The sequence below is a fragment of the Talpa occidentalis genome, unplaced genomic scaffold, assembly GCF_014898055.3.
Source record: "Talpa occidentalis isolate TD23 unplaced genomic scaffold, MPIMG_talOcc4v2.1 talOcc4.7, whole genome shotgun sequence".
NCBI lineage: Eukaryota > Metazoa > Chordata > Mammalia > Eulipotyphla > Talpidae > Talpa > Talpa occidentalis.
Genome location: NW_023605083.1, coordinates 38,972,459 through 38,985,345, shown reverse-complemented (window position 1 = coordinate 38,985,345; position 12,887 = coordinate 38,972,459). Strand labels below are relative to the sequence as shown.

Here is a 12,887-nt window from a genome sequence, read left to right as displayed (position 1 = left end):
AGGAAAATAAAAACTGAGGAAAAGTGTTTGAGGGGGAAAAGCATGTAAATATTTAACTGTTAATTATTTTGATCACTCTCTGACCTATAAGCTCCTAAAGGATTAAAAAAAAAAAAAGTTCGCAGCAACATGGATGGAGCTAGAAGGGATTATGCTCAGTGAAATAAGCCAGAAGGAAAAAGAAAAATATCAGATGGTTTCACTTATAGGAGAAATACAGAGGAACCAAATGAGGGATCAGGAAAAAAAATAAGAAAAACAACAAAAAAATTAGCAGGCAACTATAAATCAGAGACATTCTGCAAGGGAGGGGGAGGTAGAGGAATCAAAACGGGAGAGAAGAGCACAAAGGATTACGGTAATAGATCGTGGGTGAATTGGTGGTGGGAATTTTATGGGGACTACGAGATACTTCTCCCAAAGAGAGCTTCATGGTTAAATAAATTTGAAATGATGCTGTGCACATTACAGACCCTCCTTGAGCATCATAATAAGCCTAAGTATATTCAAGTTTTTGAGAAGTCCTACAATAAAGCAATCTGTTGTTGTTAACACTCCAAGGGAATACAGCATTCCCAAATTTCTTTGACCATGGAGCTCTTTATCACATGATAAAGAACCCATTAAAATTTTAGAGACTGGAGTCTTGTTGAACACACTTTGAAAAATGGGACTCTAGGATTATGGTTTAAGAAAACACTAATGATAAAGGACTGATCACAAAAATCTGCAAAGAGCTGATGAGACTCAGCAACAACAAAGAAAATAATCCAGTCAAAAAATGGGCAGAAGAGCTAAAAAGAAACTTCTCTGAAGAGGAAATGCAAATGGCCAACAGACATATGAAAAAATGTTCAACATCACTTGTCATCAGGGAAATGCAAATCAAAACTACCATGAGATACCATCTCACACCAGTGAGAATGGCACATATTAAAAAAACTAGCAACAACAAATGTTGGCGAGGATGTGGAGAAAAAGGAACTCTTGTGCACTGTTGGTGGGAGTGCAAACTGGTCCAACCACTATGGAGAGCTGTGTGGAGATTTCTGGACCTACTAAACATAGAGCTTCCATATGATCCAGCAATTCCACTCCTAGGTATTTACCCAAAGGACACAGAAACATCAATTCCAAAGAGCACCTGCACTCCTATGTTTATAGCAGCACTGTTTACAATAGCTAAGCTTTGGAAACAACCCAAATGCCCAAAAATAGATGACTGGATCAAGAAGATGTGGTACATATATACCATGGAATATTACTCAGCATTCAAAAAAGATAAACACATGCAATTTGCAGCAACATGGATGGCACTGGAAGGGCTCATGCTCAGCGAAATAAGCCAAAAAGAAAAAGAAAAATACCGGATGGTCTCACTCATAGCAGGAATCTAGAAAACTTAAATAAGGGACCAGGAAAATGAATATAAGAAAGTGAAAATCAAAATCAACAAAAAACTATGAACCAGAGACACTTTTTGGGGGGTGGGGGGCGGGAGGGGAAGGATTGGGGTCAGAATGGGGCGTTTGCAATTGTATGGGGGAATATAAAAATAAAATTTAATATTAAAAAAAAAAAAAAAAAAAAAAAGAAAATACTATTACGAATACACTGGAGTTAAATAGATCTAGATCTGAATCCAGTTCTAACTCTCACCAGCTGGGTGACCCTGGGCAAGTTTCTATCTTTCTTAACCTCATTTTCTTAATTTACAAAATGAACCCAATAACATAAGCTTAATTTGTAAAATTATTGTGAGAAATTCACTGGGTAATCAATGTAATTGATGAATTTCCTGAAAAAAGCGGCATTTGATAAATGTGGCTGTGATGATGATGATGATGATTACAGCAACAGTTAAGATTAAAGCAAAAACTGTGACATAAGTTCTTAAGTTTTCAATGAATGAAAGGGGAGTTCTGGAAAACAACGGGTTTAACTGCAACAAGAAACGGGGGTATGAAAGTAGGTTATGCAAGGATCTAGTAGTGTCAGAGGAAGCTAGAGAACACCAAGCCTCACTCCTGATCCAGTAACACAGGGGGCATAAAAACAGGCATAGTTTCCCCCCAAAAAAGGACTTCAGCAAGCAGATAGGTGTCAGTCAGTAGAGAAAGTATCAGTTCTGGTCTCAGACATTTGGTAAGGATCCACGGTTTGCCAAAGAGTAGAAGGATCTCTCTGGGTTTGTGAAAACAGTAGGCTCTGTTCTTGGGTCAGGATTACCATGCAGTTTGAAGAGGAATGCCAAAAGTTGTGATTAAGAGAAATCACAAAGTATTCAAGTTTAGTTTAAGATTTGAGGATACTCTCCTGCCTGCCTGATGATGAAGATGCCTCTCTTTTTCTTTCTCATTTTCCTAAAAAGCTTGTCCTTTTAAAATGCAATAATAATAAAAAAAAAGAAATGCATTGCAACATTAGGTAGTAGGAAAAAATATAAACAACTTGAAGATCCATCAATAGGGGCCTCCCTGGTGGCACAAGGGGTTAAGACGCAACACTATGAAGCTATCCACAGACACATAGCATGAGTTGGATCCAGGGAGCTCGACACCAGGGAGGTGACCCTCATGGGGCAGCAGACCTCTCCTGTCTTGCCCACTGCTCCCCTCAATAGTGTATTTCATTCAGTCTGCCTGTTCTGTTCCCCACTCTGTCTCTGGTGAATCCTCTCACCGCCCCCCGCCCGCCACCGTATCTCTGGCCTGCACCCCAGCTCTTGTATGCATAAATAAATCTGAAAAAAAAAATCCATCAATAGAGCACAGAATATTTCTATATCCACAGAAAGAAATATTATGCAAGTATTAAAAAACAATGGGATAGCTCTATTTGTACTAGTAAGGAAAGTCCCCAAGATAGAACAGTAAATGAAAAAGGTAAAGGACAATATGTGTGGTACATACATGCATGCACGTGTACTCACGCATGCTTGTGAATGTATAGATTATTTCTGGACCAATTCACAAGACACAGGTAACAAAGAGATAAGGAGCTGGGGACTAGAGGCAAAAGTAAAGTAGGAGAACATTTCATATTACATCCTTTCTATATAATTTTATATTTTTTATTTATTACTTATTCAAAACATTCTTTAGTTGCTTTTTTAAAAAAATATTAAGAGTAACAATGGTTAGTGAGGGGCTGAAAGATTATGATTATGAGAAAAAAGAGGGGCAACTGGTAGTCTCCAGGAGGACAAAGAGTTGAGGTGGAAGTTAAGATATGCAGCCATGATCAGAGCAAAATCCTGGAGTTAAAATTTGCAGGAAGAGTGCTTTCCTGGTGCAATTAAGTCTAAAAGATGAGATCATCTTGAGCCTAATCATTTTCCCCTAAGGGGGTACATTTTTCAGGACCTCAGTAACAGCACAAGAAGGAAATCTATTCACTCGAGAGAGTCACAAGTAAAAAGAGAACTTTGCAGGAGAGGTCTTAATGATCATCCCTGAGAAAATGCTGATCCATCTCTCAGGCTGACCAGCTTTAACCCTAAGTCTCCTGGGATTGTTCTATTTAAACAAGGGCCTTCTACTAAGTCAGAAGAGATTTCACTCAAATGTGGAATATAAAGAAAAAACAAAGATTCTGACCTCAAAACTGAGGCTACCAGAGTGGGTGGAAGGCATCCCACAGACTGTGGTAGAGAGTTATTAGACCTTTGGTGGCAGGTGTGGTATGGCAATATGCATTTTGAAGAGGTGTAAACCTGTACTCCTAAAATATAACACTGTGTTGTTAACCAATTTTACCGCAATAAAAACAAACAAATAAGGACCTTCTAATCTATGTGCCAATTCTGTCTCTGCTTACTAAGTCTTTCCTTCCTCAGCCTTTTTTTTTTTTAAGCAACCTAAGCATTTCTGTCAAGACTTCCTCACAGCCTACCTCCATGCCTTCTCCTTCACTGTCCCGTCCACCTGGAACACCCACCCACCTGCTGCCACCACAGTCTCCGTTTCGAGAGCTAAAAGTCTCACCTCCTCCCCCAGACTTTTCTGCAGCTAAGCCAAATAAGGTACAGATTCATATCCATTCCCACCCACACTACCAACACTACTGCCTCATCAGCATTAGCAATGTCATCAAACATTCATTAAGTATATATGGCCAGATATTCAGCAGTCCAGAAACAGAGATAACCTAGGTCCCTTCCCTCAAGTTGCTGACAATCTTAAAGGATTAACATAAATGTAGCTAGGTTCCTATAGAGTTCCTCAAACCATTGAATGCAGAATTAGCTAAAGTAGAAATGACCTATAAATTTATGGGAGTTACTCAACTCACAAATAGTTAAAGAAATGTAAATTAAAGAATGATAGAGTATCATTCTTCTGCCAAATCAGAAAACAATTTTCAAAGTAATAATACTCAATGTTGGTGTGGCAAGTTCAAATACATGTGGAACTAGAAAAACTTTTCTAAAAATACATGTAAAAGCTTACTGGACACCTTCAAAAGGTATATATACTAACTCAGTAGTTTGTATGAATCTACTCTGAGAAAACTAAGTTAAAGAAGTAACTGGAAATGAAAAACAGACATGCATAATGACATTTATCATAGCATCATTAATAATAAAGAAACAAAAGGAATTATTATGAGGCATCTATTTTATGAAATATTACTGACTCTTAATAATCATTAAATCATTTTTTTAAAAAATTAATAATCCAATATAAAGTTAATAAAAATAAACTAAGTGAGAAAATAAAAAGAATTACATATACTATGGTCCCCCTAAGAAACAACCATTGTTAATAATTGGTATTTTGCTGTTAGTGGCTTTAGTTTTGGACCCTGGAAAAAATTAAAGGTAGGATTAATAAAGACAAGAGAGGGAAGAACATGAAGATTTCTGTGGAAATGATGATGGGTACTTCTTGCTAAATATCCATAAAAGGTTGACTAAACACTTTGCCAAGTTCTGTACTGGTTCTAGAGACCAGTGATAAAAAGGATAGCTCTGGCAGTCAAGAACCTTACAGGTATATAGAAAAGATGTAACAGTAAACAAGTAACTCCATCACCTCACGGTAAAAGTCAATCTAGAAACAGTATGCTCAGAGTCTAAGAAGTCTTACCCCCAAAAACTGACACCTGACTGAGTTTTAAAAAATGTGGATGAAAAGTTAGCTAAGTTGACAAAGAGAAAGAGTATTCCATGCATGAGATACAGCAGGTGCAAAATAAATAATAAATAATAAATAAATAATAATAAATAATAAATAATCTGTCGGCAATTATTTATTGAAAATAAATAATCCCCTATGTTGAAAGTGTTGACTAAACGGAATAGTAGAAAAAGATAAGACTGGAAAGGCATGTAGGTTCTGTATCAATACTTTTCAAATTCTTTTGCGAACGATCTGATTTTTTATTTCCATTATGACAAGCATTCATATTTTCGGTCTATACACTGTTTAGTGACACAGGGCCACTGATCATGCACTTAATGTCATGGCAATCCAAATTTCTTCTAAACACTCAACTTTAATTTCAGAACTTATTTCATCTAAGACTTGAAACAAACAGTTTTAGTTCACAGGACACACTTTGAATCACACTAAGTTAGATAGTAAAGGTTTTATTTGATCATGAAGGTAACATTGGAGTCACTGAAGCACATTTTTCCCGAATTCCTCTTTTCAAATCATTGTTTTACTAGATAATTTATAAACCTAAATTTTCTGGAATAGGTAAATTCTGGTTTTCTGGACTAGGTAAATGTGGCTCATTACGGTTAAAAAATTTCTTGCAATGATATACTAGGAAAATTATTGGCAACTCACACCACAGGCAAGAGTTAATTTCCCTGAAATAATAAAAAGCTCCTAGAAATCAAAAGCTCACCAGAAAAACAGGCAAAGAACTAATAGATTGTTCACAGAAAAGTAAATACAAATAACCTTTACTTATATGAAAACATACTTCACTAATAATACAATATGCAAATTTAAACTACTAAGACACTATTTTCTAACAGACCACTGAAAATACCAAACTTACTACTGGTAGCTTTGGGAAAAAAGCACCTTTATGACATTACTAGGAGTATAAATTGGTACAATTTCTGTGAAAGGCAAATAACCCTTGGGGTAGTAATTAAAGCTGTTCATAAATATCCTTCACTATCTCTTTCTACAATATCTAAACTGTAGAAACCTTATAGTACATCTATACTATACTGCTCATTTGAACTTATGATTTGCTTTAGCAGGGAAATGTGAACAAGAGTGATACATATTACAGAGTGCAATCAGCTATTTTCTCTTGCCTGTGTTATCTTTTTCCCTCTCTACCAATAATGGCAACTTTGTAGATGTTGGAACAGAACCCCTTGACATGTAAATGACAAACAGCATGAGCAAAATAAATCTTTGGAGAGCAAATTGGCAATTTTTACCAAAATTACAAATGCATATCCCCTTCAGATATACTTGTACACATGCAGAATGACTTATGTAAAAGTATCCATTTGCAATATGGTTTGTTATAGCAAATGACTAGGAAAAAAAACCCCAAAATGTCAACAGTTTAATACTTGCAGTATATTAATACATTAGAATATTATATAATGGTTAAAAAGAAAATTTTTCTTACAATATAGAACTCCAAGTAAAAGAGCAAAATATACTCAGTGTACATAACATACCACCATTTGGGAAAAAGGTGGGGAGTAGATTCGAACCAATATACATTTGGGCTTGTACTTTCACAGAAAAACTAGAAAGATAAAGTTTTTATCTTGGGGATGAACATTAAGGGGTGACTGGATAGAACTCTGAATTACCCAGGAAAAAGAAATGCTTGGTGCTATACTTCTTACTATCTCACAAACTCAATCTGTCAGCAAATCCCTTTTTAAGGTTAAATGATGTACTTTTATCATAAACCCTTGTGCTCTATATTAAACTGTTATCAGATCCTTTTTTAAACTCTGGTTTCTATTTCTCCTCTTTACCACATCTGATTGGCTTCCAATTACATTACCAGACTTAAGAATATCCTTGCTATTGTTTTCTTATTCAATTACTTTTCAATGGTTCTTAGTTACTCTTAAATAAATGATGTTTTTCTCTAAATAATTCCAAGATTTGGCAACTGTTAGCTTTTTTGAGACTGAATTGCCTCTTAAAGGAAAAAAAATCATAACTTAGATTGCGTCTGCTCTGATAAATTCTTTTTTTTCTTTCAGATTTTTTCTTTTACATGGAAGTTATTTTATAATAAGGGCTTTGAGACCTTTACTTCTGCAAAATAAGAAAGAATAAATGAACAAGCACTACAACACTGACTTCATAAATGTCCACTTTAAATATTAGCTTATCTCATGTCAGTCTACATTAACTGGCTCCCAATTAGCCATATCCATAGAAATTTTTCTAGCAAACATCTCTCAAAATATGTATACTTTTTCATATAAAAATTATATACATGTACAACTATATTACACTATAAATATTAAAATGTAAAACACATAAAACAAAAAATTTTAATTTATTAATGATACAAAAATGTTTTACTGTCACTAAAAATATTAGTGGTATTTTTAGTGGAAGCAATGTGATACAATAGGCCTCATATTTTAAATGTTGATTTAATATTTTGTTATAGAATTATTTGAAAGACTATTTCTATATCATTTATTTCAATGCTTAGTTTTCATAACTGGCACAGCTGGAAAAAAATACAGCTATATGAGTCAAATAAAAGATATATTATTGGTTTCGACATACTAATTATTCCAAGATTTTGTTGAAATTTGGCAAATAAGTTTTCATCTACTCTGATATCTTACAAATCAGCAACATCTTAAAATACTTAACAAGTAAATTCAAACCTCGCTGAAAGATTTCATTAGAAAAAGTTTGAATATGTTATAGTCTCCAAGATTTTAGAATATATAATTATAAGTTTTCATAGGTAAAACTCATTATTTCTGATAAGGGGTCTCTCTCTGAAACATTTTCCAATATCTGCATTCAAAGTGCATTCTTCAAGCAGCTACCTTTTCAATCATTATTAAAACATTTTCTCTCTGAAAGATAAAATTAAGAGTGCTTGTATAAGTTAGTCTAGTTTAAGCATCAAAATAAATGACAGTAGGGGCCTCCCTGTTGGTGCAGCGAGTTGAGCGCCATGCTGTGAAGCTGTCTGCAGCCTCTGCAGTGCGGGTTCGATCCTGGCCTGCCGGGCGAGAATCCCACATGGTGCGGCAGACCTCTCCTGTCACGCCCGCTGCTCCCCTCAGCAGTGTATTTCTGTCGTCTGCCTGTTCTGCTCCCTGCTGTCTCTGGTGAATCCTCTCACCCTCCCGTGCCTCTGGCCTGTACCCCAGCTCTTGTATAAAAATAAAATAAATCTTAAAAATAAATAAATAAATAAATGACAGTAATGGATATAACTCATTGTAATAGTAATGGATATAACTGATGGGAGAAAAGGGAATTCTCTTCCTTACAGTAGCATGCCAACTAATTAATATAAAAAGGATAATGCAAATAGAAAGCTAACATTTGGCAACCACCATTAGTGGTGCTAGTTTCTGACAGGAGTCATTAATAGATATTTCATCAATAGGTGGAGACTTGAAGAAGAAAAAGATATTGGCATAGCCTCAGAGTAATGTATCACCATACCCTTATCAAACACAAGGGGGAAAATGGTGCCTTGAGGGAGAAACCTGGATGATAAAATCTTAATCAAGTGATTAAAGGTATTATCAATGTTATAAGGGGTAGGACAGAATGACACCAAATACTTTGATGCAATTCACTAAAAAGAGTCCAGCATCACTGTGTTGCAGTTCCTGCCAAGAAAGCATGGCATGAATCTGGACATCAGGAAACACTGGATGGATGGATCCAAACTGCAGAACATGGTACAAAATGAAAGGCCTGTAAAATCTCCTGAAGATGAGAAAGACTGAGGAACTATTCTGAGTTAAAAAAATACTAAAGAGACATTACTAGTAAAGTCAACATCTTAGCCTTGATTTTATCCTAGACCAGAAAAGAAACAGACACTTTTGGAAAGGCTGGCAAAATCTGCATAGGGTGTTAAAAATGTCATTATTGATTTCCTCGTTTGGACGGTTATACTGTAGTTACATAGCCTTGTTTTTTGTTAGGTTTTTTTTTTTTTTTTTTTTTTTTTTTTGGTGAGGGAGGGAAATACAAACAGGAATATATAGAAGAGACAGACTATCATCTCTCCAACTTTCTCTTAAAGGGTTCAGAAAAAGATTACTCATAATGCATGAAGGGCAATGATAACCACTTGCCATTTAAATATGTCCTTTCTACTTGAGGCCTGATGACTTACTGACATACAGATAAGGACATTTCAAACTTACAACACCGAAAATGAAAAATATTTCTCTTTACTTTTTAACTCTTTCACATTGGTTCAGGGAAGCTCACAGGCATTAATGAACACTAAAATTTCGGCCCCTATGTTTGCTTCGACAGCACATATACTAAAATTTCAGCCCCTGTATTCCTGACAGTGGCACTTGAACTGGCTAGACATGGAAGACAACAACTGACTAATAAGAGCTCTTGAAATACTAAACCCAAAATGAAATGGTCTCAAGTTGATAACACTAAAAAAGAAGCATTTAATTTTACCTTCAGGCCCTCACCCACTAGGACTATCTGCTCTCCATCCATCAGCATAAAAGGGAGCCATCAGCCGCCGCTCCTCTTTTAAGGCTCTACTTTACTTGTCATGCATTACCAGAAGTACACTGTAAGAAGATGACTAATCACTGATTGCTGCCCCAGCACCATATGTCTCTCAGTTTCAAAGGAAAAACTGTCCCAACTAGTTCTAGAACAACAGATTTCCTACCTCCTGCAGCTGGAGTCGAACCTTGGTAACTGCTCGGATCCAGTGTGCTCTGGCATGGGTAGATGGTGAAGATGCATTCTCCTCAGGAAAACTTGTAACAAAGAAAAGAACTCTTAACAAGAGTCAAGGCCACAATGTGACAGTGTTCAAGGCAAGACTGCCAAATATCTAAAATAAAATGGTTTATATTCATGCTTATTCTTATTTAGTGATTCAGGCCACTGAAACAACATAGTTCTGAATATCCAATGTAAAAACAATTCCTCCCTAAAATAACAGCTCTTTTTAGTTTTTCATCTGTACTTTCACCCTTTTTTACTCACCCAATGGGGCACTAGGACAGTCAGGGGTCAAGACACCAAAAGCAATAGTAAGGGCCCTGAGTCAAGGGCTCGGGTTGAAACTATGCAGAGAAGTAGGGACTGGCGCGCTCACCCTCCCTCTCAAGACCACCAGTCTCCCTTCAAGGGACTCCTTTGAGGGTCCCTGTAAACCCATGCTGACCCATTAAATAACTTGGAAGATTTACCAGTTCCTAGACTACAGCAAAAGACTAAGAAAAATATAATACCTGCTATAATCTTGTTCCTTGGGCTGCCTTAGCAATACCTCAGTGAAATGAACAATAAATTTAACAAAGTACCCTTGAAACAAAAACACTACCCTATATTAAAATAAGTCATCAGCAAAGTTCCTAACTGTGGAAAGGAGGCTAGTTATTGGTGATAATGCTTCTTCTCCCTCCCACTGTTGCCTCCCTCTATTGCCAAGGCAGTAGACAAGTGGCTGCCATCTAAACATGTAAAATGTATGTTAGGCTCTGACGCCATCTAATTGGGTCAACTGTTCTGCAACATTGGTGGATACTTCTAGCCAAGGTAGAGCTGGATTTGACCCACACAGCTAAGATCTAAGAGGATACAGTCAGTAGAGAAGAACAAATACTCACCCTGGGCACTTGTGCTGCTCTACCAAGAACCCTACCCTGACAACAGTATCTGCCAATTCTAAGAGCTTTAGTGGATCATTAATCCAGTTAAATAGCTGGTTCAGAGCACAGTATCCTGAATGTCTATTAGATGAGCCATCAGAGATGACTTAAAGTCAGGAAAAATGAAGGGGAAAGTAAGTCTGCATGTTCATGGGAAGTAGAGACACTAACCATTCTCTTACTTTCACCATGTAATCAGCATTCACTGTTCTAATATTCCAGTGAGAGGCTTTATTATTAGACTTTGAAATTTGGGGAGCTACATCAACAACTAAACCTTTTTGTCCCCCCTTCTCACCAGAGAAATCTGACAACATCTGGAGACATCTTTGGCTGTCACAGCTGGGGACTGCTATTGACATCTAGTACATAGAGGCCAGGGATACTACTAAACATCCCTCACTATACTCAATAGTTTCCCATAACGAATTGTTATGTGACCCCAAATGTCAAGAGTGCCAAGTCTGAGAAACCCTGTTCTGTCCAAACATATCAGTTACTGTACTGACTAATTTAGCTCAATAATAACAACACTCAAGCTCTATATTAAACACCATTATAAGGGCCTTCCCGGTGGTGCAGCGGTTGAGCACTGGGTTGCAAGGCTGCCCACAGCCTCTGCAGCACCAGTTCGATCCTGGTCACCGGTGAGGGTCCCACATGGTCACAGATCTCTCCTGCCACCCACTGCTCCCCTCAGCAGTGTATATCATCAGTCTGCCTGTTCTGTTCCCCGCTCTGGTGAATTCTCTCATGCTCCCGCGCTTCTGACTGTACCCAGTGCTTATATAAATAAATATTAAAAAAAAATTAAAAAAAAAAATAAACACCATTATAAGACAGTCACAAGAACAAGTTTATATTTTTTTCTTCTTATGGGTAATAATTGCCAGGCACACTGCCAGAGGTTAGGTTAGATATGGCTTCTAGACCAAAACTTCTTAACTGTACTAGTTTTCACAGATACGGGAAAAAAGGCAAAACAATGTTCATAAGAAAAGTTAAAATATTAACAGGCTAGGAAGCCGGCTCAAACCAGCTCCTCTGAATGAAATAACTTGCAAGGCTCAAGTCAGTTCCAGTTTTGATGACTCAGAAACTGCCATATGTGGGGTCAACAAGTTAAGTCAATAAATGCAGACTAAAGAAGTTTTGGTGCACGGCAGCTAACTACAAAGAACCCATTTGTTGTCTTTAGAGATTTTCAAAATATCTTGGGAATTACACCAAAAATCAAAAGAAGCAGTACAGAGCTGAACCTAGGTATCCTGATCACCACCATATGCAGTCACACAGGGACAAATTAAAAAAGACACATACTCAGCAATACCACGGGGCAGGTGCTGAGGAAATCTTAAGAGCTCCTCAGTCAGTCATCACCTACCTCTCTTTGGGACTCAAGACGTGATCATTGTGTAGCACCAGATCTGGGAGATGATGAGTTGTAGCAACTTCTTTCATCTCCTTGGGTTCACATACTCTCCCCTTCTCTGATTCACCTGTTAGTTCTAGGGCCTTCTCTTGTTCTCCAAAACCTGCATGGCCATCTCTGGAGATGCTGCCTGAGCTGTTGCAGGAATGAATTGAGTCCCTCTCCTGATGGTCATCGTCTTGTTCATGGCACTGGTCTAGTTCACTGAGTTGAGAGCTTCCTTGACTCACATTGCAGGAGGAGCCATACCTACTACTGCTGGTGGGGCTGTAAGGATGAAAGGAAGACAGATGAGTAAATAGATGCAAACTAGGGACCAGGGAAAAGCGTGGGTAAATCCAGGAAAGAATGATTATATAAGTGGCAAGAATCAAAAACAAGAGGTTCCCAGGAAGAAAGGACCAAACTTCACAGTCTAGAGAAACTAATCTATTCAGCAGAAACACAACCAGAAAAACAAACAAAAAACACAACATGCTAGGTTCTTCAACAGCACTTGACCTCAACACTGCAAGTGATTTTAAAGAGTATCTTAATGTGATATTTATAAGTGGAATTAAGAATTATTAAAACAGTCTCTTGCTTATACCCAAAATCCTTTGC

The 12,887-nt window shown here is 37.1% G+C and overlaps 1 protein-coding gene across 8 annotated transcripts in view; it reads right to left on the bottom strand.

Moving 5' to 3' along the window:
- Positions 1 to 12,887, bottom strand: part of UNC13B (unc-13 homolog B) — a 208,664-nt gene that overhangs the window by 68,485 nt on the left and 127,292 nt on the right. For all 8 annotated transcript variants that reach the window (XM_054689551.1, XM_054689553.1, XM_037494598.2 and 5 more), the window contains 2 exons: positions 12,237 to 12,551; positions 9,862 to 9,952 (listed from right to left, as the gene is read on the bottom strand). In XM_054689551.1, the coding sequence (XP_054545526.1) occupies positions 9,862 to 9,952; positions 12,237 to 12,551 (406 nt within the window). The remainder of the gene's footprint in view (positions 1 to 9,861; positions 9,953 to 12,236; positions 12,552 to 12,887) is intronic.